We start from the raw sequence: 27,471 nt of genomic DNA, 5'->3' as shown, positions 1-27,471 counted from the left end.
CGGTGCTACCGAGACTGAAGGTGGAAGGACAGTGTGAACTCGAGGGACGTGGAAGAGGTTTGGAGCTCGTGTGAGTGATTGTGAGTCCCCTGTCCTCTCAGCATAGCATTTTAGGCATCAAAGGAAATTAAAATATGATATTGATAGGGAACATTTTAAAATGCAATTAATCCTTAGGCTTATTTTTAAACATACCAAAGATCCAATTGGGTCCCCTGAAAATTATCTGTTCTGTTTCCCAATAGCATAAAAGAGTTTCATAGTGTTTGATTTTAACTCAGAACCTAAACAGAAAAGGCCAAGTCAAACATTCACCACCCTTTAAAATAAAGTAAATTAAAGCCATTTAGGATTTCACATTTTACTGTAATCAGATTGGCTCCTCAAAACTGAAACAGTTGTCATACAAAGATGAAATGGATATCATTAATAACCTAATACCCTAATAATCATCATAGGGTTCTATTAATGCCAAGAATGTAGATGAAAGCTCTTAAGAAGAGCATAAAAAGTGAGTTCTTACCAAAGATTATCAGAGGTAGTTCTAGCCACACAGCTGCTAGCCGGAAGAGCAGAAACGGGGCTATGATTCCTCCAAAATCACACAAACCTGAACACAGTGAAACTCCAAAGTTTCTGCAGAATGAAAAAATAGTTTTAAATGAAAACTATTTCGTCAGTAAATTCAAGATAATCAAAATATTCGGAGATATTCAATAGCAAAGAAAATGTGACACTTTCCATTTCTCTAGTTTTTAACCTTGAAAACTACTACCGTCGCGTACTCTAAGCGAACCATGTCCATTCAGCACCGTTTCACAGTGAGGGTAGTGAGCAGTTCTCCAGTGTTGGTGGAAAGGTATTCATTCACCAGCAGCTCACGCCCTGCCTGCTCTGTGACAGTATGTGCCCCTTTGGTGCCCTTGCGTGACAGCAGTGTGCCCACGGAGTATATCCTCAGCAAGGGAGGCTGATTTGCACTAATCCATGCAGACTGTCTCACTGTCCTTCGCTAACCGGCTGCTCACAAATGCGAGCTGTGTAACGCGTCCCAGAGAGTCCATATAGCCTTGCAGCGGGTGATGCTGGTGAATGCAGACTTAACCCACCATCCAAGCAAGTGCGCCAAGAGGTCTTCTGGTTCCAAGTCTAGAGCCTTTCCACAAAACCATAGGTGTGTATGAAAATAGGATATGAGAAATACTTCTATCACAAAACGTGTCAGGTAGCAACACAGAAAGCAGCTACAACTCAGAGCATCTCTTCCTTACTGGCTGAATTCAGTCCAGGCTAACATATTGCCAAGCTAAGAAAACTATTTTACAGTTTTTAAGTCAACTTAAAATAGATGACTACAGAGTTACTCAGGAGAAACCAGGACATGTATGTTGGAATTACCGTAATGTTGTTGGGTACAATTCTGAATTTACCAAATAAACAATTTCAAAGGCCATGGTTATCCCTAGTCTTCCCAGGGTAGCAACTGTGGTCCTCAACCATGATATCCCTGCAAACACAAGAAAGTTTGGAAGGAAGAAGTTAAGGGTCTGATTTCATTAACATTGTACAAAACAACAAAAGGCATTTGCTTAGCGCCCCCTAGCCCAAAGTATTTGCTAATTTTAAGCACAAGTGATAGAACCTTCTAATATTGTAGCCAAATTTCAACCACCCCCACCCCCCCCCACCCCCCCAAGAATGACAGGTAATATTTTAGTGTGCTAGATGTCTTTGTGAGCAGCGTTGGATTATAGAAATACAATTCAAGAACTATTTGTTGAGCAGCCACTACACTGGAACACTGAACTGTTTGAGGACTGCTCTGGTTATATGAAGAAACTCTCCTTTCCTCCCTAGTAACTAGTGGGAAATGCCAAACATTCCCTATTAAAAATGTTTTTTCTTTTGTGTTTTAAGGACAGGAGGAGTATTTTTACTCTAAAAAGTCAGTGCTCTAAGTTTCCTAAGAGTTGTGCAATTTATGTCATCCCAGGGGATTTGGCATGCGGACATATGATTGCATGAACAAGACCGTATCTGCTCTTCAAAGCAAAGCTAAGGACGTCCAGAATGTCTGGCTTTCATCTGTGAACAGATGAATACCTTTTATACTCATGTGCGTGCTCACTTAGCACTAAATTGTCCTCTTATCTTCTAGGAGCATTTTTGCACCTTCCTGAATAAATAATTTTTTAGGAGGAAAGTGGGCATGAGTGAGGAGGCAGGAAGAAAATCGTTCTCATAGACGTCTGTGTGTTCCCCCTAGAGAAGAGTCAACAAATCAAAAAAAGCTAAAACTCACTAAATGAAACAATTGCCCAGGAGGGCAAGCAGAGGAAAAGATGGTTTGAGAGCCAGGTCATTGCTAGGAGGCCCCACTTTACTGTGTTTTGACTGCAGTTGGGCTGAGGATGTCCTGGTGAACTTGGTATGTTTTCCAGATGAGAACACCTGTAGCTGTCACACTAACAGTTAGTTACATCAGGGAGTGAGGAGGATCAGAGTTGTGCTGATGCGCTGGGCCACCATCTGCTCTGGCACAGAGCGGTTGTCAACATGTGTTTTATTTAGGCTGTGCTTTTTCATGAAGGCCAGGGAGGGGCATGAGGAAGTGCATTCCACCCCTGTCCTTCGATGAGCAGGTGGTGCTGGGGACGGAAAGTGGGAGCCGTGGCCCAGATTCCCTGGGTCCCGGCCCGATGGGGCAATCTCCCGCTGCTCTTGGGCTGCAGTGAAGAAGGCCGCCTGCTACCATGGAAGTGATCTCATATCCACATTAGGTACGTAAGTCATAGGATTCTTTTTATTAAATCAAAATCGCTCTATGAGTGAGTCTCAATTTGGTTTACAACTGAGGCTAGGACTATTTGATGGAAAGAAGCAAACAAAAACCAGGAAACCAAATTAAAACACCCACCATAAGAAACACATGTGGTTAGCTCAGAAAAATAACTAGTCAATTAAGCAAAATGTTCAGAAAATATTGCCAAGTTGCCACACTTGGGGAGACATGGTCTATATCCTACATGGGGACCTTAATCTGAAAGACTTCCCACTCTTTTCCAAGCAGCAGAGTTCAGTATCTAACCATTAATATACCAAGACAGACATTTTATTGAAATGTGTAACAAGAGAGAAGTCCCTAAGGTACCGCACTGTTCATGAACTAAAGAGTAAAAAGAAAACAATTTATTGGGAAGTGTGAATAATTATAGATGCACACACAAACTTCTGATCATTCCAGTAAGTTCATTTTGGAGTGGTGATAGACAACTTTCGGTAGCAATGGCAAAAACCACAAGACAATTTAAAAGTGAGTACTAAAACTAAGATTGTCTCCCGTGGAGTTAAATGAGAACACAGAAACAATGTTCCTCGCTGAATGGGGACCTGGCCAAGCTGCTAGAGATTACTGGGAACAATATACGGATTACTGAAAAAAGGACACAGGGTTTAAAATAAAAAAAATTTTGAATCTCCCCCTGAATGTACCGTCTGTGAACTAAAATAAAATCTTAAGCCCCTACCCAACTGAATAGACCCCCTCTTGGCCAGCGGGACCCCAGAAAAACCTGAAAACTGACTGGCCGGCCAGGAGGAGGAGGGAGGCCAGACACACCTCCTCGTGCCCTCTGGCTTTTGGCGTTACTCAAAGGAACAGCAAGATGCTAAATCATTAACGGGACCCAAGCCCGAGCAAGAGGAAGTTTCAGTCACTCCTGCAGGTCATCAATTTACTTATCAGATCACTCGAGGGGTCTGTCCCATGGCTTGTCCCTGATTAGCAGACTTCCTTATTTGAACTTAACACATCCCAAGCCTTTAGACAAAGCTTCATTTCTTTATTTACAAATCAAAGAATCTTCAAACCCACCTATAAGATGTCATCCCCCCCATCTTCAAGATATTCTGCCTTTTCAGACCAAACCTATGTACACCTTCCACGTGCTGATTTGTGGCTTTACATGGAATTCCTGTCTCCATGAATGTATAAAACCAAACTGCAACCGGCCACTTTGGGCACATTTTCTCAGGACCTGTGAGGCCACGTGTTCCGGACCGTCAGTCACACACATTCGGCTCAACAATAAACCTCTTTATTTTACCAAGGTTTTTTTTTTTTTTTTTTTTAATGTTAACACATCTGCTCTGATTTCTGAAATAAAATTTTGTAAAAAGTCCTAATAGAGATATGTAAATTAAGATATATGAACTTATTTTTCACTTAAAGAGAAATGAAAGTGAAAAACAACCTTTTCATTTCAAAACGAAGACTTAGCAAAACTGCTAGGTTTGTGGCCATCCTAAATAAACTCAAATTAAAGATGGCCCACAGGCATGGATAAAGAAAGCTCTTTATTTTCCAGACTTTAATTAGAATTCAGAAATTTGGGCCAGAAGCAGTGAGTCTTAGATGAAAATACAGCCAGAAAGACTATTTCTTTTTCCAGAACTCCATTCTTCAGACCACGCAAAGTTGGGTTCGGTGGAGGGAAAGCGAGTTAAACCGTTTTCTGTGAGACAGTGTTAGGGCTGGTTTCTCCAAGAGGCTCATCAGCATTCTGCGGATGTGGCTGGGAATGGCTGAGGGAGAAGCCATTCTATTGTTAATTTACCAGTCCCGGGAGTCAAGTCAAAAAGCCTCTTGGAATTGGAAGGACAGCCAGCTCAGGGAGGAGCCCCCGCTAACATTCAGAACTCACTGTGGGGATTTGAAACTTATTCTTGCCAGACAGTCATGACTGACACAGGACGGTAAAAACAGCCAAATCTGCCAAATATGTAAATAGAGTGTGTCTAGAATAAGAGCAATTAGTTTTCAGTCTTGCTGAGAACATCTATAAAATAAAACTGATTAGAACAAGAAGAAAAGTGTATTCTTTGCTTCATGTTTTCCAATATATGAAAGTGTTTTCTACAAAATAGCTTGATTCCCACCTATCTAGTTACTTCAGACTTGGTTTGGACACACAGTCGTAAATGCTTTCTGGGGACACGCTGAATGGGACACGCATTACAATCATCCCACTCAGCGTAGGACCAGAGAAAATCTTCTAGGGTAAAGAACGCATCACGAAATGACGGCCACACTCAAGCCGTCTGTCTTTCCCTCCGTGTTCCCCCAATTTCGTGTGCAATGAATATTTCATCCTGTTCCACATGCGATGAGAACAGAAGATCTCGTCTTAGGGAACTGTGCTTTTAGGTTAAACCCTAGGTACCAAAGTGAAATAGAAAGAATAGTGAAGTTTCCAATGTTCTCAATTTTTCACCCTTCTACCTAAATTGTATGTTTCCGGAGGGCAGGACTTATGTCTATCTTGTTCACCTCTCCTTCTCCCTCCTGCTTTAGTGGCTGGCAATTAACGGACACTGAAAAGACGTGTTGATAGACAGCTATCGTACAGACCCCCACTCTGAGACGATGTGAACTCAGTGTGGCAGGTTGAATGGCATCCCCCCATTCTTGCCGGTATACCTGGAATCTCAGAATGTGACCATATTTTGAAATAGGGTCTTTGAGGATGTAATTACTTAAGGGGACACAGGGACAGAGAGGAGAGCGTCATGTGAATATGGAGACAGACTGGCGTGTTGGCAAGGAATGGCGAGCCTTGGCAGCAACCACTGGAAGCTCAGAGGGAGGCATGAACAGATCCCCCCTCAGAGCTGCCCGAAGCCACCAACCCTGGGACACCCGCATCTCAGACTTCCGGCCTCCAGAACTCTGAGAGCATAAATGTCTGCTGTTTCAAGCCACCCAGTTTGTGACGCAGCCCCAGGGAACTAATACACTCAAGGAAAATAAGAGAAACGTAAGCAGGCAGTTTCTGTTTACCATCACCTATCCCGACATGTCAGAGGGCCTGGACATCTTGTGTCTGTGTGTTCTAAAGACTGGCATTTCTGTAACTTTATCCAAATAGGGTCTACCCGATGTTGGGGGAATTCACGAAGCCCCATCCGATGGATAGACTCGTCTGTAAGTGTCGGACAGTTCTGACTCCTACAGCACTGCCAGTTCCTTTGCTGACCCTCAGAGGACTCTCAAAGACAGACAGCCTCTCTTGCGCAGACACAAAGGACCCCAGAGAATGCAGCTGTCTCTGCAGTCCCCACTCCACACTCTCCCAGAACACGGAAATAATGAACTTGCTCTAATTCACACGGCCCTTGGGAGCAGAAAGGCTTCCTCTTTCCAGCCCTGCTGTGTTCTGTGGCAGGGATCATCCGGGCGGTGTTAACATGCCCTTGGGGTCACCTGCAACCTCAGCTTCCTCCTTACCCCGTACCCATCCACCAGTCACCAAGCTCTGAAAAACTGAACTCCGAAACATCCCTGAAATGAAATCACCGTCTTCCATCCAGGCCCACTGCCATGACCTTGGTTCCTGCTCTCAGCATCTCTTCCTCCTCACAGCCTTGTCCAAACTGCCTTAGTGATGCCCAGCTCACTCCTCCTCCTCCTCCCAAAGCTCACGGGACAGCATCCAAGCTCCTGGCATGGTCTGGGGGCCAGTCGTGCTGGTGATTGACCATCTCTCCAGGCCCCTCGCCTGGGTTCCAGCCACAGCAAAGAACCTTTACTTCCTGAACCCACAAAGGTGTTTCACACTCCCATGAAACTACTTTGGAAAAAATCACATCTCTTCTCACCTCCTGTCTGGTACTTTTCCTTCTCTACTCATGCCTAGTTCTCACTTCTGGAAAGATTCTCTGGACAGCTTCATGGATCGATCACTCCTCCCACCTGTTTTTGTTTTTGCTGTTTCTGAATCTTTTAAATAGTTCTATTAGTTCATTTATGATAATGGAATCATTCCCATTAAAGTATCTGCGTCCCTTAATAGGTTTCGAACCATTTGAAGTCAGGAACTGTGTCTTTGTTCTGTGGGCAGCCTCAGTGTTTAGCATGGCACCAGCAATGCGGCAGGTGCTCAGGAAACATGTTTGACGACGTCAACCATATCACAAAAGTCAGTCAGATAACAGAGACTAAAAGGACACTATCACTATAAGCTAGATTTAGCACAACATCTATTTCATCCGTAAATGAACCTAAAAACTGAGAAGACAGAAACATCTATAGAACTAAACTCTTACCTTCAAAGTTTTTATACCGATCAAGCAGAAAATTGAGTGACATCACAAAAGCTTGCCTGGTGCCAAGATTGTGATTTGATGGTACGTTTCCTAAGGACAAGTGGCTCCCTAAACTTTACTATTTTAAGTTTTTTTCAAATTCTTGAAAGTTCTTTCAAGTTTTTCAAATCTGCCAGACAGATTTAGGGGAAGATTACCTTCTGGTAAGAATGCAGTGACAAGGCAAGCCACCCCCGCCACTATATTGCTTGCCGCAAAGGGGAGGCGTCGTCCAACACGCTCAATGGTTAGTAAGATCAAGAGAGCTCCTGGCAGTTCCACCACTCCCGAGATGAAAAAGTCTATATAGAGGTTGCCTCCTACAATTCCCAGGCGCATGACAAGTCCTTGATATACCACTGCACTTGTGAACCTGCAGCAACATTGAAAGACACCGGAGAACACGTAAGAGATGACTTCAACCTGATTTGAAGGAAGGGGCATGTTGTAAATTTGACAAGCTTTTAAATCCATCACAAGTCAAACTTACCAAGCAAACATAAGTATAAGTGTGCACTTCCTCATTTGGGGAGTTCTCACCAGATCTAAAATGGATGGATTACTAACTTCCTCATCTGTAACAGTGATCTATATAAGAAAAGCAGATTTCAGTAGCAATATACAGGAAAAAAACACCCTGCATAGGACAGAATTGTGGTTAACCAGATTCAAAGCTATGGAACTGGATGCTCTTACCCAACTGACTGGGATCTTTCATAATTATATCTTAACACCTGAGAATGAAAAGGCTTGTCCTCTGGCATTTGAGTAGGTCAAATTCACAAAGCTGGGTTGCTGCACGGAGAATCTGTTCTTAGCATAATTGCAGTACTTCATGTTAAACTGCTCTGAGTAAACAAGGACAAAAGGTGTGTTCTAAAGTAACATACTTATGCACATTTATTAAATCGGGAGAAAATGAGAGTAAAAGTGGGTAAAGCAAGTGGGATCCAACCAAGTGTTTCTTTATGTTATATATTAAATCCTCAAATCTCACTTTGACAAACAAAATAATGTTCACTCTAAGAGCAAGCATCAGGCATCAAAGGACAATTTTGCTTTTGTCCATTCATTGGAAACTAGCATTTTTTTGATCCAGGAAAATTCAGTTCATCTCTGTCTGGCCGTCCAAAAAGTTGATCTTTTCTTCAATTCAACAAATATTATTGTTGGCCAACCACGTACATGGCACTATACAGGAAATAAAACAGAGGGCAAACCTCCGTAGTCATAGGCTGCTTCTAGTCGAGTGTGCCAAAGGTGTCAGAGCATAGTTCCCTGCAATGGCCACAGTGCCACCTCTACGTGCACCTGCGCGGCCTGCCACCTCTGCTTGGAGGCCCTGTGACCTCCTCAGTCCCGATTTCACCTTGTCTGGGAGGTCTTTCGTAACCTCAGCAGGCCTGATGACTGCCCACCAGTGCCTCTGCCCCACAGCCCTCTCCCAGCACCTACACGACCGTGTTCCCTTACGGGTCCACTTCTCTTTCTCCCTCCAGGAGCGCTGGGGCTCTCGGAAGGCGGGGACTGTATTGCAGCACCAAGCAACGTGCCTGGTGTTCGCCAGCTGCATGATGACTGAGCACTGAAGCGAGAAGCCAGGTGCCCTGGCAATATCTGTTCCTCAAGACGTTGCCCTCAGTTTTTGTCCTCAAGTAAGAACCGTGACTACTAAGGACAGGAGCCCTCCTCTCCGTTGGCTCAACTCCAGATCTGGCCCAGACAGATTGGGAGTCTAGGCAAAATTTCCCCAAGATTTTCAGCCGAAAGTCTCTCTAACAGTAGTCACAAGAATTTGAGTTGGAGCAAATTCACACCGACAGTACCTTGTCTAGACAGTAAATTCAAAGGGCCAACCGAAGCTTGCCATCTTGTGCCTACGTTTGCTCTAGGGAGTCACACACACACACAACAAAGTAGACTGCAAAATGAAGGTTTCTAGTCACTTTTTTCCCAGTCTTCCCAATCCTGTATTTCTTCTATACCAAGACACACTGGTTTTCCACATTTTAAAATCTCTTAAATTGGGATGTGTCTTACAGCTGAACTGATAAGAAAGCAATGTGTCACAGGTTAAACAGCATGGTTTCTCTTACTCAGTGGTACATAGAACCATTGCGTCCTAAAATCAGTAGTGTCTTAGAGCCAAGAAAACAATAGTTTCCATGACGAGGATGGCAGAAGACTGACAACTGATTTTACCACCCATCCTTTCCTTCTCTTTTCTGATAGTAGAATCCATGGAATTTCAGTCAGGCACACAGCTGCCTGCCAAGAGCCACTTCCTCCAGCTTCTCTTTCAACTACAGGTGGCCCTGTGACTAAGACCTCAGCAGTGAGGAGGCCGAGGCTGTCATGGGCAAAAGTTCTAGGCCCCTATTCGTTCAAAGGAGATAGATTGATGGAAGAAGATGCTGGTGAGCTTCTGCATACACCCTATTACAGATGATGGTGGAGACACAAGATAAATGGAACCCGGGTCCTGGGGGCCTTGTGGAACAGAGCCGCCTTGCCAGAGTGGGGCTACTCACCTCTGGGGTGGGGGGTGTGTTAGAGAGCAAACACTCTTTTCTTTTTTTGTCACTACAGTTTTAGGGTCACTGTTTCAGCAGCAAGTTGACCTGGACCCTAACTAATACAACGCCCATTAAGATGCTCCCTGAGCTAACCTACATTTTAAGACTCCAGTGAAGTATTTTTCTTTATCCACCTTAACTTTTGCTGCTCCAAAAATAAGGCAGGAATATCAAACATGGAAGATAAGAAGGTGTTATATTGCAAAAATATGTTATTGTATGGTTTGTTACTAAAATGTTTTCAACAATTAGTTTCTATATATTCCCACATTACAATGGCTAATATCTATGGAGCATGTAATATTACAATCTGGGCTAAGTACTTTACATGGATTATTTCATTTAATTCTCATCAGAGCTCTATAAAGTTAGTATTTTTATTAATCTCATTTTATAAATAGAGGCTCAGGACATTAAGGATTAAATAGCAGGAAGGAAGAAAAGCCAGGATTTGAAACCAGGCAATTGACTGGAGATCCTCTGTCCTTAATCCCCACATAGCACTGCTGAATATATAGAAAGCTTTTATTCTAGAAAAATTCTTTACAGTTGATGGTCACTTCTATATATTTTTAAAGATACACTTGACCAAAAATTGAATCTTTAGTTAAAACACTGTCTTATGAAAAAGATTTGACTAAACTAATTTAGATTGTAAACATCTTTCAATTTAGGATATAACCACCCGTAATATGAGGGCAGTTGTTCATACACGTCTCGCTGCTGACTTCTCCCAGTGGCTACTGTCTTTCACTTAGCGCCTTCCCATGACTCAGACTTGGGTTTTGGGCTCGTCTCCTGTCTTCTGTCCAGATGACAGATCGCTCACCTACTGTTCACCCAGGGCACATGGATGGCAACACTTTTCCCTTTTCTTTTCAAAAGCAATATTCACAGCGATTTATTATTGGCTTTCTGTTATTTCCGCTTCAGTCTTCTTGCGTTCTGCCTAGCACTATGGCGTCCATTTACTAGACACGAGTCCAAACAAGTTCGCTTTCATTCAGGCCCCCGTGTCAACATCTTAGCACTGAAGGGAAATCATAATCACATATTTCAAGATCTCCAGTCAGTTCAGGTAGATCTGAACATTTAAACACGTTTGTAGATTTTTCAACTTATTCATGGTTCTTCACTGTTTGTAGTGATAAAATAATAAAGCATCTCTTGTCCTCATGTTAGCTCTGCAGATGTTGCATTTTCCTGGCCAGATCTCCGGTCACTTCATGACCACGGAATCATGGTATGCTGGATTTTAACAAGACAACATAGGTCTTATGGAGTAACCCAGAGATTGGCAATCTTTTTCTGCAAAGGGCCAGATAGTAAGTACTTTTGGTTTTGTGAGCTGTAAGTTCTCTGTTGCAACGACTTAATTTTGCCATTGTAGTGTGAAAGCAGCCACAGATAATATATAAATGGGTTCTAATAAAACTTTATTTGCAAAAACAGGCAGCGAGCTGGGTCTGACCTGCAAGCTGTAGACTGTTGACCCCTGAACTAGAGGGTCAGTGCTGGAGGAATTTATACAGATACTACTGTTATGCCCATTACAGAGGAATACATTCAGGCATAGGAAAGCTAAGTAGCTTACTCAAGGGGGACACACAGTACCTAGATGAACCAGGAGGCTCATACCAAAGTCTGTATTTTTAACCATTATGCTGTATTGCATCTGCAGTAAGCAGAATATGATATTTACTTTATCATTTAAAAGTATGCTTTTATCATTTCATTAATAGGTCTCATGAAGCAGTGAGATTATGGTGGCTTTTACCTTCTTTTCAGCTATAAATATTCTCTTAAAATTAAAAATTAAAATCGTATTATAATACTTTTATAACAAAAAAAGCTCACTTTTAAATGCATGGATTTAACTTAGACACTAGTGTACCTAGTTACTGACTCAGTATTATTCTCCCCTTCTCTTTCCTAATAGAACCCTCCCCCCATTCCCGTCCAATTCATCAGTGCATGTTCTCAGGGGAGCTGAGCCTGCTCCCAGTTGCAGAGGGAGCCCTGATTACCTAAGGGTAATCCTATCCTCCGTGTCAGTGCCTGGGCATGTGTCCCACTTTGAGCCAATGAGAAGTGAGCCTACAACACAATTTGGGCCAACGAGAAAAGGGCTTCTGGGAATGTCCTTCATTGCTTTTAAGTCAGAGGTTCCTGAAGGAATCTTCTCCCTCTCCCCTCAGGGAATGAATGAGGACATGGTGGGCCCACAGAGATCGCAGCACCCCCGACACCCACGAGGGAACCAGTCCTAAGATGAAGCTGCCCTGTTAGCAGGGTGGAGAGGGGGGCAGGAAGCCATGGTTTAGTGAGACTGCTGAGACCCCAGTTTGGCTAGCCCTCAACACTCTGTAACTAGAATTCCAGACACATGAGGCAGTGAATGTCCTTATTGTCTGAATCCATTTAAGTTGGTTTTCTGTCACTTGCTGCCAAAAGCAGAATTATCTGAAGAATCCAGTTCAGAACAATGTGTTTGGTTTAATAACTGAATATTTTAGGCAAAATATTTTATAGTGAATGGTTTAAAAATTGCTTCAATACTCCAATTCACTCTGTGAAAATAATTTGGTATCAATCTTAATTCCGACGTTTAAGATTTAGAAGCAAGCAGTCTCATGATCTCTGCTTTTCCAAACCACAAGTTTAATGCCTAATATCTTTCCTCCACCAACAAAGTATGAAGTGCTGAGTACAAATGAAAGTAATCAAGACCATAAAACCAGTCCTCCCTGTCCAGTGAATGAAAGGATTAATAGTACTTCCAAGCGAGTAACTATGTTGTTACATTTAAGAGCAAATCCAGCTGGTCTTTGATTTACTAACATCTTCTCCCCAGTGACGCAGATATTCTGAAAGACGACCCACTTTCTGGGCGTCCAAAGACCTTGGGAGACTAAAAGCCGTATCTTGGATGGAATTCATCCAGTAAAGTCTTGGCAGCTCGTGTGCAGTGGTGGCTGTGGCTATTATTCTTTTACAATAACTTCTAGCTTTATAGCTCTGCTTATTTTTTATTGCCAAAGGGTTACCAAATTTTGCCTAGTCTGAGGTGGATACAGTTATACCAGGTTATCACACATTTTGAAAAATGTGCTTTATTCATGTACATATATTATATTTACACATAATTTATATACAATAAAACTCAGCAATTTTAAGTGCTCACTTTACTGAGTTTTGACAAATGCACAGAGTCATATTACCACTCCCACGCCACCGTACGGAACTTATCCACGGCCCCAGAAAGTCTCCTCCCGTCTCTGCGAAGCCAGTGCCCTCCACCCACTCTGGGTCCTGGCAACCTCACGTCTGCTTTCTGTCATGACAGTGTTGCTTTTTCTAGAATTTCATAGAAATAGAATCACACAGTATGCTGTCTTTTGTGTCTCACTTGCCATTCTATTCTCTCATACCTTTTACACCATCCAAATGAGGGATGCTGGTTTTGATTTGGAGCAAAGGGAAAAAGGGGAAATGCTCGGGGTAACATTTGTCTGTTTGGAGGCTGGTTGCCTAGCGATGCTGCCCCACTCATAGAAGCAGCCATCGCTCAAGGTTAGGCTGCAGATGCCGCGTCCTGGTGTTTATTCAAGGAGTGGGATTGCTATTTGCTCTATCCGTCTCTTTGATCGTCCTTTAACTCTGCCGAGACATTGTTTGGCAACAATGATGTACTCCATGTTAAAAGAGTGCTTTATTCGTCTTCCTTTGATTAATTCAGCTCTCCTTACAATTCTTCCTGGTGCCTTTCTGAAACATTTCTTCAAATTGACATTTTAATTTAAATTGCCAAGGAAGAAAAAGACATTATAAATAACTATCTGTTATAAACATGGCATTCAGAGCTCCCCACGTGGAGGACTGGTTTCAGGTCAAAAAAAGACAGGCCAGACACGTGGTATTTTACTTATTTTTTTTTTACTGGCATGTTATCTAAACTTTATGAGCCTTAGTTTTCTCATTAGTAGCATGAGGAGGATAATAATACCTCATTAGGGTATTTTGAAGACGTGCTTAGATAACCCACGCGCGCATGCCCGCGCATGCGCACTCACTCACCCCGGAACACAGGAAGCGCTCAGTACCAGAGGCCGTAATGTGAACGTTACGTTTTATAACATTTAGGAGATACTTTACTTCCAAGTGACAATTCACTCAGCACTTTTCCAGTTAGTAAACTGTAACTAACGCTGCCATGCATAAACGGAGATGCTTTTGAAGGTGCTCTGACAGGAATTCCTTCGTAAAGAGAACCGTCGCTGTGCCTTTTTTTAAAAAATATAGGAACAGATTTCTTTTTGTGTCGGATTTTCTTAACTATGCCAGATGTATTTAATGTCAGTTTGGCACTGTGGCGTCCCAGACTTAAGTTGGGGTAAATTTTCATGAACGTACACACAAGCAAACAACACGACACGGAGAGAACCTCGCTACTCAAGGTGTGGCCTCCGAGTCTGCAGCACCCATGTCACCGGGGAGCCTATTAACTATGCCCTTGCCAGGACCTAGAGTCAGAATCACATTTTAGTCACATCCCCAGGAGACTGAGGTGAGATGCACCGAAAGTCAATGAACAACAAGTCCCACCTCAACTGCTCACTCCGGTATTTGGTTCTTCCTGGAGCCCTGGGTTGAGAAGAAATGTGAGTCCTCCCAGGCTTAGGGGGGAAGAACGCGGCTTCTCCGTAGGCTCTGCCATGCACAGGGGAAGGGGACAGTGTTGGTGGCTGCATTTCTAGCCTGGCAACCTCATCTGGTTGTTCTCAATAGGTGACTTCTTCATCACTTGCCATATTTCACAAGGAAAGCCGGCACTGATGAGAAGAGGAACTTACCTACTCTTGAGTCCAACACTGTGCCTTAACAGGTGAACGTGTCATCACTAATTCCTTATAGGCTCTGATGTCTAGAAATTGGTAGTTTCTAAGAAGTCTGTATGAATAAAATCTCGTTTGAGGATTTGGGGTGCACTGATCCACACTGGAAGTTAGATGCCCACAGGTCTTACAGGCAAGCGTCAGAGTCCGGAGGGCTCAGCGCGCTGGGGAGGAAGCACATCGGTGACTGCTGAGGTGTGCCCACGACCTTCCACCCCACTGCCCAGGGGACAGCCCCCTTAGTCAGACAAACGCCAGTCCCAGAAGGGCCAGGAGTACGTATCTGACGTGACAGAGCTTCGCCAGCTTCTCGGTGGAAATGGTGCTACCTGGTATCCATAAAGGAGAATTTGCCAAATTACCTGTAGTGCTTTAGGAATTTTTGAAAACTTCATTATCTCTTAAAACAAGAGTTGATAAAAAATATTTATTGTGTAAGAGCTCATGTGATAAAGAAATGTCTGTATTAAAGTTATCTTGAGTGTTCGATGCTATTTGAGGTAGTTAAAAATAAATCCCTGTCCCTTAGACCAGTGCTGTCCAATAAAAACATGTGACCCACATTTGTAAGTTTATATTTTCTAATGGCTGCATCAGAAAAGAAATGGGCAAAATTAATTTTAATATTTCATTTACTCCAATCTACCCAAAATATTACCATTTCAACTGTAATCATCAGCATGAAATTCATGAGACACTTTACATTCTCTGCTTCACGCTAAATCTTTGAAATCCGTTGTGCAGTTTGCTCTGACGGCACATCTCAACACAGACTGGCCACATTTCAAAGGCTCAACTGCACTCTTCACCAGGGGCTACTGTACAGGACAGAGAGAGTCCCCATAACCTAGGCCCAGGTGGCTCTTTTGGTGAGACACTCTGTGGAGAAGACATCTCATGCTGTTGGTTTGAGTTGGCCTGATGGAGTCTGTCACTCACTCCCACAGGACGGGCATGCCGCCAAGAGCAGCAAAAGGGTCCATAGCTACAAAGGCCCACGAGGGACCCAGAGTGCAGCCTCGATGTTAGCAAAGGTTAGAAGGTTGCAGCAGTGAGTAACGTGTTGGAACATTTCTTCATTTCTTAAAAACAAAACTGAGAGAGTTTTTATTTTTATCTTTTATTTTTCTGGGGGAAGGCTATTAAATTAAGGGAAGAGAGAAGAAAAAATAAGAGAAAGCACTCTCATTCTAAAACTCATCCTAAAGGCTTAAACTTGACGTTAGGGGACTGAATGTCTCCAACCGCAACAGTAGATGCCAATAATCATTATGGAAACAGAAAAATTTCTAAATATCACATTTAAAAAATGCCCAATGTCTGAAACTACAGTACACAAAACTTTTAGTTCCACTAATAGGCAAATTGCTTATCTATAAGACACTAGGTAGCCATGGATTTTTTGAAGAGGGAGAAAAAGCTATTGCATGTGTGTTAAAGCAAATCCTTTGCCATATCACAAATACACATGGAAGCCACACACCCCACCCATCACAGTTCTCATCATCACTTCTTAGTCCGAATGTGTCAGGAATTACTTTCAGAGCAAGGTCTTTAACACCATAGTCAATCACACATAAGCTCTTCAGACCACCTGTCTCCTCCCTTGCTGAGGGAATCTGTCCCAGCTGCTCAGGTGTGTGCAGAACTCCGGGATAACTGTGGCCTTTTCCAGCTAGATTCCTGGCACGTGTCTCCTCCCTGGGCCTGGGCACATAAGGTACTCCCACCCCTACTCTGGGTGGGCAGCACTTTCCATACAGGTCAAGGACAGCCAAGGTGACATCAGGCCTGGGTCACCCAAGTGCTCAGGGCAGTGGTGACGAGGCAAGTCCAGGACGGCATTCTGAGAGAGCCAGCAGGGTGGGCCTGCTGCTCCTGTACCCTGCCAGCCCTTTTCTTGGGGAAATGGATCCTCTTCCTCCCCTCCTTCACACAGCTCTTACCTGCCACTCAGCAAGCTGGCAGCAGGGTCCCTGCGTCACCCACTGGTGTTCCCCATCTTCTCCAGTCCTTCACACTCAGAGTGTTTGGTCTCTATCCCTCCATCCTGGCTCTGGCCTGGTCCCTGCATGCTGGCTGTGATGGTGGGGATTCCTGGCTGCCCTTTGATTTCTTCTCTTTTCCATGTGCTCCAGCAAAGACGCTGAACCTCACTGGCAACCAGAGTTGTGCATACCAGGAGGCTGGCCCAAATCAGAAAACTGGAACATCCCAAGTGTGTATGTGGAAAGGGGACACGTGGATATCACCAGTGGGGTGGACACAGAGAGCAGGCTGGCATTATGCAGGTACTAAGCTTGCATGCACGCTGGGACCAGGTAGCTCTAGTGCTAGGCCTTGTACTCCATGGGAAACCGCACACAGGTCCAAAGGGGACACGCATGAAAACAATGATCACAATCACTGGCAGCAACCCCGGGCCCATCATCAGGAAGATGGAGACGTGAGACACACAAGCATGTACTAATGACAATCACGTGGCAGTCAGAAGCAATGCATGCACACAAGAGCAAGTTGCGCAGACATTTAAAACGTGGTTGAGCGGAAAAGTGAGCATTACAACAAGATCTGGAGGGGCACAGTGCCATTTATGTCACCTAAATACACACAGACAGCACCCTCGGTGTCATAAGGACACATGAATATCAAAGGGCATAAATTAGACACATGGAGTGGGAACCTACAGAGGGAAGAGAGGGGTTGGGAAAGGAAGGGGAGAGGAAAACGAAGCAAAGCAAGGAAGGGCCCTGCATAGCCCAGCGGTGACTGAGCCATGCGCAGAGGGGCACAGTTAACTCAACCCTGCACCGAAAGAAAAACAAGAACCAAACAACCTCACAGGGGCACTTAGAGGTCACCTCAGAATTTCCTCCATCTTCAGTGCTTCCAGATTTGCCACATAGCTAATTTTGCCTTCCGTATGTATTACTCAGAAACCCCTTGATATTGCTTGGGAATACTGAGAAATTTTCCAAAAAACTCAGGTCTAGTTGAAGAGTCCTTCAGCTCTTCCTAAGAGCAGGGTATAACTTTAACTCTGAGAGCTCCTGCAGTAGTTGTTCACCAGGTGGAAACGCTTTACTTGTGCTCACAGGTCAGTGACTCCTCTCCTTACTGAGTATGAGGATGTCCGGTTAGTGTCCAGAATTTGAAGACTGCCCACATGATGGGAATTGTGCTTTTCATTTCTGCTCATTGAGACCACAAAATGACACAAATTTACTGTGGTTTAATAACACCTTCCAATTCATTACTAACTACAATTGCATTTACTTTCATCTAAAAAAAGGACATTTTTATCCAAGATGTATTAGTTCATTCTACAGACAAGGCTTGGTTGTAAATGGTTTGTGGACCTTTGTAGGAACTCCATGGCCCCTAAGGATCTGTGACTCACTGGACAGACTGGCCACGTGATTCTTCCATCAACTCTGAGGCTGAGGTTACAGCTGCCAGGAGACAGGAGCGTGTGAATAAGAACATTGCAATCTGCTCATGCTGTGTTCCCTCTCTGCTCACTCTCCATGCCCATCACTAGGGAAGGTGACAAAGTTTTGCTATTAGAAGAAAGATTCCTCTAGCAGAAAAAATGTCCTGAGTTCTGACTATTCCCTGTTCCCTAACATTCCCTAAGAAATTCTCCTGGAAAGGATAAAGATTCTCCGCTCTTTAATGAATCTTTTATTTAGGCACCTTACAAAAACTTCCCATCAATCCATTTCCCTTTATGTATGGAAAGGAAGAAATTATATTTTCTTTCCTCAAATAGTGCCAAAGTTGGAGAAAAAGAAAACAGAGCAGGTCTATATTACTTTTTCCAAACCAAGTAGCATAGCCATCTCTGCACGTGTGGGCCCAGTGCAGTTTGTATGAGTGGGTGGGTTCGCACCACCAGCACCCCCGGGAAGACGCGTTGCTATGCCAACACAACCTAGATGTCCTTCATGCACCCATCCATTAGATGGATCTTAATTTTAATTCTTTCTAAGAAACGGAGGATTTATCCCATGAAAATCCAGCACCTGATACCTTTTTATACCATCTTCCTGGGTGAGGCCTCCAGAGACTGGATATCAATGTATTTTCTCCCTTACTATTTAGTATGATTTCCTCCTGTTTTATCTGCATCAAAGGGGCACATCTGTGTACACCAATGTTCAATCTAGCTCTGGGGAATTTAAATGGATTTCACTTTCTTCCCAGGCTGCATCTCTTTTCTCAGGATTATGTCAGGAAAAAGGGCAATTTTCCTGGTGGGTCAAAGATCTATCAAGCGGGACTGTCATGGAAACGGCAACTCTGGATCACGAATAACGGCAGAAACTCCTGCCGGGGCCCCTGGCTGCAAAGGGCTCTGGGCGTACCATGCATTATCGCCTCCGTGGAGGAAGGCGCTAACACAGAGAGGAGCATGTTCTCATTTACCCACAGCAGGGAAGCACAGGCATTTGGAGTGCAGAAACCGATTTTGCCAGAAACACAAGAATGGGCAAGATGGCAAAGGAACAAAACACTTGAAAAAGCCAATAGAGTGTGAAGGTTCCAAAGAAGGACCATTCCCTGGCAAATGCTGAAGACAGAAAAAGGAAAAGCAAATTCACTCCTCTCTTCTTTAGAGAGAGACCCAGAGCTACAATGATTGAATTAAGTGCTTTCATAATTCTCACAAAAGAGAGCAGCCGATATTAACAGAATAAAATAAGCCTGCGTGGCTGATTTGTATTGTTTTATATTTTAATTTTGTTTGCAATACCAGCAGGTCTTGGGCTAGGCTAGACCAAAGCAAATGGTTCTCTGCCTACCAAGGGGTGCTGGGTGGGAAGAGGGGACCCTTGTTCCCACAGGGCAAGGGGAACCCAGCCTTTGAGAGGGGAATTCGGGAGCCCACTGATTTCCAGATTACATGACTAAAGCATGACTGAGTAGCTCTCAGCATCACTACGGGGAGCTCAGATCTGCCCTGCTGGGTCATAACCCACAGATGTTAGAGCAGGAGATGAGGAGACAAGGCTGAGGCCCAGTGCAGGGGCCTGAAGATCAGGTGCAGGTGTTAACGTAAATGACCCTCACGCAGAAGCTAACTAGAGGGGCGGAGACCTGCAGGTAAGAACTGCCTTCAATGGGCTCATCAGTGATCTCTGCCACCTTACATGAACTTTGCCTAAACACAAGATCATTTACATTGTGGTTTTAAAATTTCTCCATCCTTGACATCACCATGACGGTTCCGAGACAATCTTATAAAGTATAAAAATGGGAGGGAACCCAATTCTAGGAATTACTACCCAGATTTTTAGTAAAAGCAACCCCTTAGCCTTGAATATTCCTCCCCTCAATTAGTAAGGCTACAAAAGACCAAAAACCATTTCCTCCTGGTGAAGCTGCTCTTTTTTAGTTTGCCCACTCTCTCATGTGAGAGTGTACTTTTGCTTTCAATAATAGTAATAACAAAACCTTTTGTTTGCTTGGCTTATGTGGTGTGTCCTGAAATTCTTTTTCCTGATGATCACCAAGAACCTGGAAAAACCTCCACTCGGAGGCAGCTAACACGTAGACCTGCCTGTGAGGTTTGCTGGAAACTCAGCAGCAGGGACAGTACAGTATGTGAGAATGGAAAGGGCTGTGGCTCTGAGCCTAAACAAGCAAAGGGACTTGTTCCTCCAAGTGGAGAGGCCAGCTGGAGGGGAGAGGACACAGCAGGGTCTTCTGTGAGCTAGCTCTGCTGTCTATGGCCCGGGTACTTGTCTGGAGGATGGGCTCTCAGTGGCAGCAATCTCTAGAAAGAGCAGGTACCAGCCGTGAAGGGTGCGCCAGCATCTAGTGTAAGACAATGAATGCGTGAAGACTTTCCTACTTTCTGAGGAAGGAGCAGGCAGAAAGCATGCAGGGGCCCAGGGCCTAGTCAAACAGGCCAGGGCTCAGGAGCCGATGGAGGACTAGAGTAGAAACCAGGCATTGAGGAAGAAGGGGCTGGGGAAGAAAGCGGCAGCTTGGCAGGCATAGGGCGCTCAGCAGTTTGCCTTTGGTACTGGGAATAGGCCAGCAAATTCCAGGCCACCTGCTCCAGTCAGGCCAGGAATCCCAGCTAGCCCAAGACATTTTCGGTGCTAGCTCTGAAACCCCCAAGTTCCAGGAATCCTCCCAGTCCTGGGAAAACAGGGACAGTTGCCCAGCCTGCTAGACACCATCTGAGTGCATTAGCTGTCCTGGGTTCTGTGAATATAATTACTCTTTAGAAATATGTCCTCAGACACCAGCATTGGCTGATAGGGTCGAACAATGAAGTTTATACAACAATAATGCTGAGTGCTTTCCTTTCACAGCTCTGATGAATACTTGTCAAACTTTAACTTATATTAACAAGAAATAGTTAGGATTTTGACAAAGGCATGACCCAGTTATTTCAAGAGGGGATCTGGAGGATGAGCTTGGGTGCGTGGGAGGGAACACACAACTCTGGGCGGTTCCTCGCTCGAGATGCTGCTCCGTGGGGAGGCATCCCGCAGCTTCCCGGCTCACTCCAGGACTGCAGTCTCAGCCTTGAAGGCGCATGTAACTTGAATGTCTGATACCTTTAAAGGCACATAATGCTCTGGAACATCCGCTCCTCAATATTTATATGGGTTAAATGAGAGTCCACTTACATGGAAGATGTTAGGCTGAATTTCCTTTAGTGAAAATGTTAAGTAATAGCGAGGGATTCCAGGTCTCCTAGGGATGAAAGTGGGTGCCTTGCCTTAGTGTAATTGCCCCCCTGCTCCCTGGGAAGGAGAAGGGTGGGCTTCAGGCCCCTGTCTGGGTCCTGCCTCACCTTAATCCTGTCCCAATCAACTGCCACACCTGGGGTAGGAGGGAACACCCTACACATCTACCAATCAGAATTTAGTGCACCAACTGCAAAAGAATGCAGAGGACTCTCTGGCCCATGGGCCAAGCCACACAGGTACAATAGAGTCCAGAAAGTGACCTAGAACATTCCACATGCATAGTAAGACTCAGGTCATGCAACTCCCAACTGTCCAATCAAAGTGGTTCCGTGGTGATGTCTGAGCCAGTAGGGAGGTCCCTATCTGGATTCTATAAAACAAGACCGAGACCATAACCAAGCCCTTCCTTTTGCTCCCCGTTTGCTGTGACAGTGGGTCCTTTCGTCATCTGTGGCGTATGTATCACACTCTGTAAACCTATATCTTGCTCTGCTTTCTCTCCTATCTTTCTCTCCTCAATAAATCTCATTTTCATGCTTGCCTTACTTTGGTGCATCTGGTCATTCTCCAGCTATGAGTGTGCCAAGAACCGACATTTCAGACCCCCGAAACCCAACAAAAGGAACTTATTAATCACCACGCTTGAGAAGGGAACTCAGAGCCTTTGACACGCTCCTGACATTACAGTTTATCAGTGCTGCTCTTAGGACTATTTCAGTGTAGCATAAACAGTTCTCACATTTTATGTCAGATCGTCTTATTTTTAAACAGTTAAAGACACAGAAAGTAAAGACAGCCATTTAAACATAGCCCATTTATAGAACTCGGGCTATTTCCAAAAATATGGAGTATGAGTAAATTAATGATTGGCTGCAAAGGTCCATTTTGTGTTGGGTGTGTCAAGTGTCCTGACATTTTTTATGCATTTAAGAATATTCTAAATTAAAGCAAGTGTGATAACATGCATACCACAGTTATCATTTTTGAGTCATTTTAAAGATGAAGCTTTGCTGGTAGAATTGGTACCATTCACTGTGCAGTGAAAGAATGAAGATTTAGGGGAAAGCCCTGGGTGTGTTCCCAGTGACTCTCTTTCCAATAACCTTGACTATTTTTGAGACTCACACCTTTCCCATTCTGACACAGGACTGCCCTGCAGACCCTTCCGCCACTGCCTGGGCCTAAACTATGTTTTCTGGGTCTTTTAAAATGAATTTCATGCAGAGAAATTTTGAATCCCAAGTCTGAGATAACAACTAAACACAACTGTTAACAAAGACAACATCATAATTGGACTGAATTACCATACAGCCCCGATGGACTTCATCAAAGTCAGAATCATGGTGTGGTTCCTCTTTTGGAAGAAAAAAATTGTTTATAAAAATCCCCCTTTGAAAGCAAATGTCAGAAACAGATATTCCCAAAGCTGGGAAGTCCCTTTCTAAAGCAACATTGGTATTTGTGTGACAGTTCATTAAATTATAGAAAAGACAGTAGCCATTAAGAGTTAGAAGTCTCTCTGGCAACTAAGGTAATCTAAAAATTAGCAAGACACTTCTAATGAGGTTTTAATCTTCTCTGTTTTCGAAATATATCAAAGAGTGGGATCACTTATACTGATGATGGGCCCAAAGGAGTTTGGGACCAAAAAGCTCAAATGTCCATTCTAGATGTCACCTGAACATACCACCATGGGGACTGCCCGTGCGCTTGTTTATGCATGAACAGGTACTGACATAACACCTGGTATTCAATTTCAATAAGCTGTAGATCAGCGATGAACAATATACTATATAGGCGTATCCTAAAAATAAGATTACAATCAAACCTTATGGATTTATTTTGCCAGCATAGCATAAAAATATCACTAACAAATACGGACATATTAAGTTCTGTAGTACCGAAGGCCTTTCGCTGACTAGAATTGTAACCTGCTGTTCTCTATGAGCACATCCCATACAAAAATAAGAGGTGTGGGAGTTTTGCGGGGATGGGGAGGAGAGGGATCTTTAGGGATCTTTAGGGTAAAGGCCTTTAAAATCCTTGAAAAATAGGAAACCAAAAATGCCACCACAGTTACTATCTGTGTAGTTGTATGAACCAGTTCAGTACAGCGACAATGGCTGTCCAATCAGTGTATCAGGTGGCTACTGATAAATAATGCAGCATAACAGCCATTAATCTCAGCAGCGCGAAGTAATAAGCATTGGTATGGCTCAGTGTGTGGGGGCTGGCTGGGCGGCTGCAGAGGCAGGCCTGGGGAAGCTTTGCTGGAGCAGCTCTACTCTGGGTGTCTCTCAGCCTCCTCTGGGCCCCGCAGGTGAGGCTGGAGGTATTCTCTTCATGCTGATGGCTGAAGTGCAGAGGGAAAGCCCAACCTCAGAAGCAGAGTTCATCCCATTTGCATCACATCTGGTAACCTACCACTGTCCAGAGCAAGCCACACAGGCCAGCCCAGTGTGGAAGTGCAGGAAGTGCTCTCCACCTACCATGAGGCCAAGGCAGTTTACATTGCCATGCCCAACGTCAATGGAGCCAGGAAGTATTTTCATCCCACGGAAATGAGAGGAATGAATATTTCCAAATAATAATCCAATCTATCCTAGCATATGCCTTCTGGATAACCAAAAATGTACTGAACCCTATTCTGGCAATTGAACTAGTAATACTATAATCAACTGCATTAGTTAGCTTTGGCTGCAAGAGCAGACAACTCCAAATCTCTGTAGCATATGGAAACACGTTTAGCATATGGTAGCTTACTGCAGAAACAGCTCTTTCTTGGCCATATTCCACACGGAAGTGTGGGTCAGCTGGGACAGCTCTGCTCCAATGTGTAGCTCTCTCCCGAGACCCACACTGAAGGTACAGCAACAACATGGGATATGCTGTTCTTGTGGCAGATGCTAAGAGCAAGAGGGCTGTCAGAAACTCGGGATGCCTCTTAAAGGTCCTGCTCTGAATCGGTATTCCGGCACCTCTGGTCTTTGGGTCCAATCAAGTCAGGTGGCCAAGCCTGACACTGGGTGGGGATGGAACTGCCTGCAGAGAGGTATTGCTACAAGTCACCTGGCAATGGGGAGGGTTGGGATATATAATCCTCTTACAGAGAGGAAGTGAATAGCTGACAGCATTAATACAATCAACCACCAATAACAACACTTCACATTCACTAAGAAAGAATCACAGGTCTCTACTACGTAGCAACAGACCAAGGCTATTGCTACCAAAATTGTAGGCACTCTCATATACTTGTCTATTCCTTTTCTATTTTAACAAACACACACATTCAGCACCTGGGACACTGGCCATGACCTCAGATGAGCACTGTCATTCAATACGTCATTCACCCATGCACACAGTGCTATTACATGTCCATCACATGAGAGAGGAAACTTGAGCTGAGTGGTTAGTGATCAGGAGTAAGGCAACAAACGGCACATTACAGGTAACAGGTAGGAAGTAATGTCCAACTGATACCACAGAAAAATTTCACATTGACTGGAACATGCAAAAACTCTACCTCATGAGCAAAATAGAGGGCATGGCCAGGGCAGAAAACAGTTCTCTTCCCCGACATGCTCCCTTGGGTCACTGGGTGATGGTGGATGTTCCCAAAGACATCATGAGATATTGTTATGCTGTAGATGTGCCTGTGCTGTAATTATTGCAGACTCATCACCAATAATTTGCTTTTTATTTTTTCAAGGATGCCTTAGAAATTATAGTATGCAAATGCTACAAGGCTAAGAACCACCAGACTAGGTGTCTCAGGTAATCCTCCTGTGTTGGGTGACCACCTACTGTTTACAATCCCACTCACCCTCTGATTCTCTTTAATTTCTACTAACCTCCAAAAGCTTGCCTATTTTGCATTGGTATTTTGATTTTTGGATTCTATTTTTGGTGAATAATGATTATACTCTTGACATATTCAGAGAGCCTGCAATTCTGATCACCTGGTTTTCTACCTGTTAGCTGTCTCTTCCACAGAGCCAGAGGCCAGCCAGAACGTTGGAAAATGGAAGCAGAGAGACCAGTGAGCCAGAGACAGAGTTTGCCTACCCATGAAATGAGTAACATCCATGTGAACTATAACTGAGGCGATTTACAGGACCCACAACCCTCAGAACAACCCATCTGGTTGAATGCTGGAATCAAATCCATTGAACTTTTCTCTTTCCATATCTTCCCCCTATGTACTACAGCCCTGGGGATTGGTGTGATGCTAGATTGTAGTCAACTTAGGTTATTGTCTGTAACATAGGGCATCCTTGGGTAGTTAGGTCCTTAGGATTGCCTAAATATACTAGGACCCCTGGTGTCAGTGATGGAACAGGCTGGGCTTGGCAGGCGGCTGAGGTTCTTTTGGAGAGAGGAGAGTGCAGATGGCCAGATCTCCTAGGACTAGTTTGAATCCAACCAGATTCCTTGGATCCTAATGTTGACATGAACAATATTTATTTGAGTCACCAAAATATGAGTAACTGATATAGGCCATGCTTATTCCACAAAAGCTATACTAGGATCCTACTCTGATTTTGGTGTTGCAGTTCAAGTGCAATGCCTGCCCTGCTGGCCAGCACTTCTGGTTATTGTGAAGAGGTGTTCTGCACATCATTATGATTTGTGGGAATATAAGGCCCTTTGAGATGGAAAACAATGGTGTGGCCTCTAATATGATTAAATGCAGCTCTTATCAAGGTGTTTTAAACTGAATTGTTAAATCCTTCTCCTTTTGAAGATAAAAGTTTGCTTTTCTGCTTATGTTGTACAACTATTATAAAAGGGTTTGAGATGGGTAGGTTGAGTTTGGAGACATTTGTTTCAAAAACCAAAGTATCCTTGGAAAAATAGGTGATTCCAAGTGTGTGACTGGAACTTACAAGATGAGTTTGTGAGCTGGAAATCGTGGTGTGCTAGGAAGTGTTCCAAAACTACTAAAAGGGTGGCAGGACTCAGGAACCAACACAAACATGCTCCATCTGCCCAAAGGTGGGGCAAACTGTGCATCAATAAGGATACGAACCAAAATAGCTGCGAAGGACTGAAACGTACACAATCTGTTTAAATCCAGACGTTTATAACAACCACACAACTCACTGATCACTGTTGGAGGATATAGGGAAACAATTCATTATTTTGAAAGGAAAGAAAGAATTATGCATATGTCCTGCCTTTCCTATATGAACTATATCTCAGGGTAACCAAGAGTTGATGGGAGAAGTTGGTCTTCATAATAGTATTCCAGTAATAAATGAAGATTCCATTAAGAGATGGAATCTACATTTCCATTAAATGTAATGGAAGAAGTATTGCCAAAAGTATCAAACCTGAACCTGATTCAGCTCTAGATCTAATCACCAATTTACAGAGAATACAAAAGTCAGAGGAACACGTTAAAGATCCTAAGGATGTAATCAACAAAATTTAGACTGTGGGAAACTCTACAGGCAAAACTCCCCAGGATTTTTTACCCTCAAAGTTTCCAGGAAAAGAAAAAGTGCAGGAACTTATAGATTAAAGAATCCTGAGGAGGCAGACCAACCCCCCACAATATACAAACCGCAGGAGGATTCTAACGCAACAAAAAGCCATAAAACAGGATAAGACAATCAGGGAACTGGAAACCCTGATTTGATAGTTGATATTAAGGAATTATTTGCTTTTTCTTAGAATAATGGTATTGAGCTTATTTTTTTTTCTTTTAATATTTTTTATTGTGTTCAAATAATTTTTTAATTTGATAAGTTATAATTGATTATTTCTTTTCTTTTTTTTTTTGTTTTTTTTTTTTTATTTTTTGTTTGTTTTTCAGCTCATTAAGGGGGTACAAAAGATCAGGCTATATACATTGCCCATGCCTCCCCATCCCCCCGAGTCTGAGCTTTAGTTGTGTCCATTCCCTAGACAGTGCACATCACTCTCATCGTATAGGTGTGCACTCCTCCCCTCCCCCCACCCCATCCCCCCCAGAGAGAACTTCAAACGTGTCCATTCCCCAGGCAGTGTACTCACCAGCAAACTGGTTTCCCTGAGTGCACATTTGGGTATTGGACAGAGGTCGGGGCTGGGTGGAAGGGATGGGTGTATACCTACTTGAGCTTATTTTTATATTTATATTATATATACCTCTGCCCCGCCCCC

At 43.7% G+C, this 27,471-nt stretch overlaps 1 protein-coding gene across 3 annotated transcripts in view; it reads right to left on the bottom strand.

The window, feature by feature from the left end:
• SLC22A3 (solute carrier family 22 member 3) overlaps nt 1-27,471 on the bottom strand; it is a 93,156-nt gene that overhangs the window by 8,679 nt on the left and 57,006 nt on the right. For all 3 annotated transcript variants that reach the window (XM_069487468.1, XM_069487467.1, XM_069487469.1), the window contains exons 6-9: nt 7,634-7,731; nt 7,302-7,516; nt 1,399-1,507; nt 524-636 (exon numbers count right to left, since the gene is read on the bottom strand). In XM_069487468.1, the coding sequence (XP_069343569.1) occupies nt 524-636; nt 1,399-1,507; nt 7,302-7,516; nt 7,634-7,731 (535 nt within the window). The remainder of the gene's footprint in view (nt 1-523; nt 637-1,398; nt 1,508-7,301; nt 7,517-7,633; nt 7,732-27,471) is intronic.

Source organism: Eulemur rufifrons, chromosome 15 (assembly GCF_041146395.1).
Source record: "Eulemur rufifrons isolate Redbay chromosome 15, OSU_ERuf_1, whole genome shotgun sequence".
Lineage (NCBI taxonomy): Eukaryota > Metazoa > Chordata > Mammalia > Primates > Lemuridae > Eulemur > Eulemur rufifrons.
This window is presented reverse-complemented; position numbering and strand designations above follow the sequence as displayed.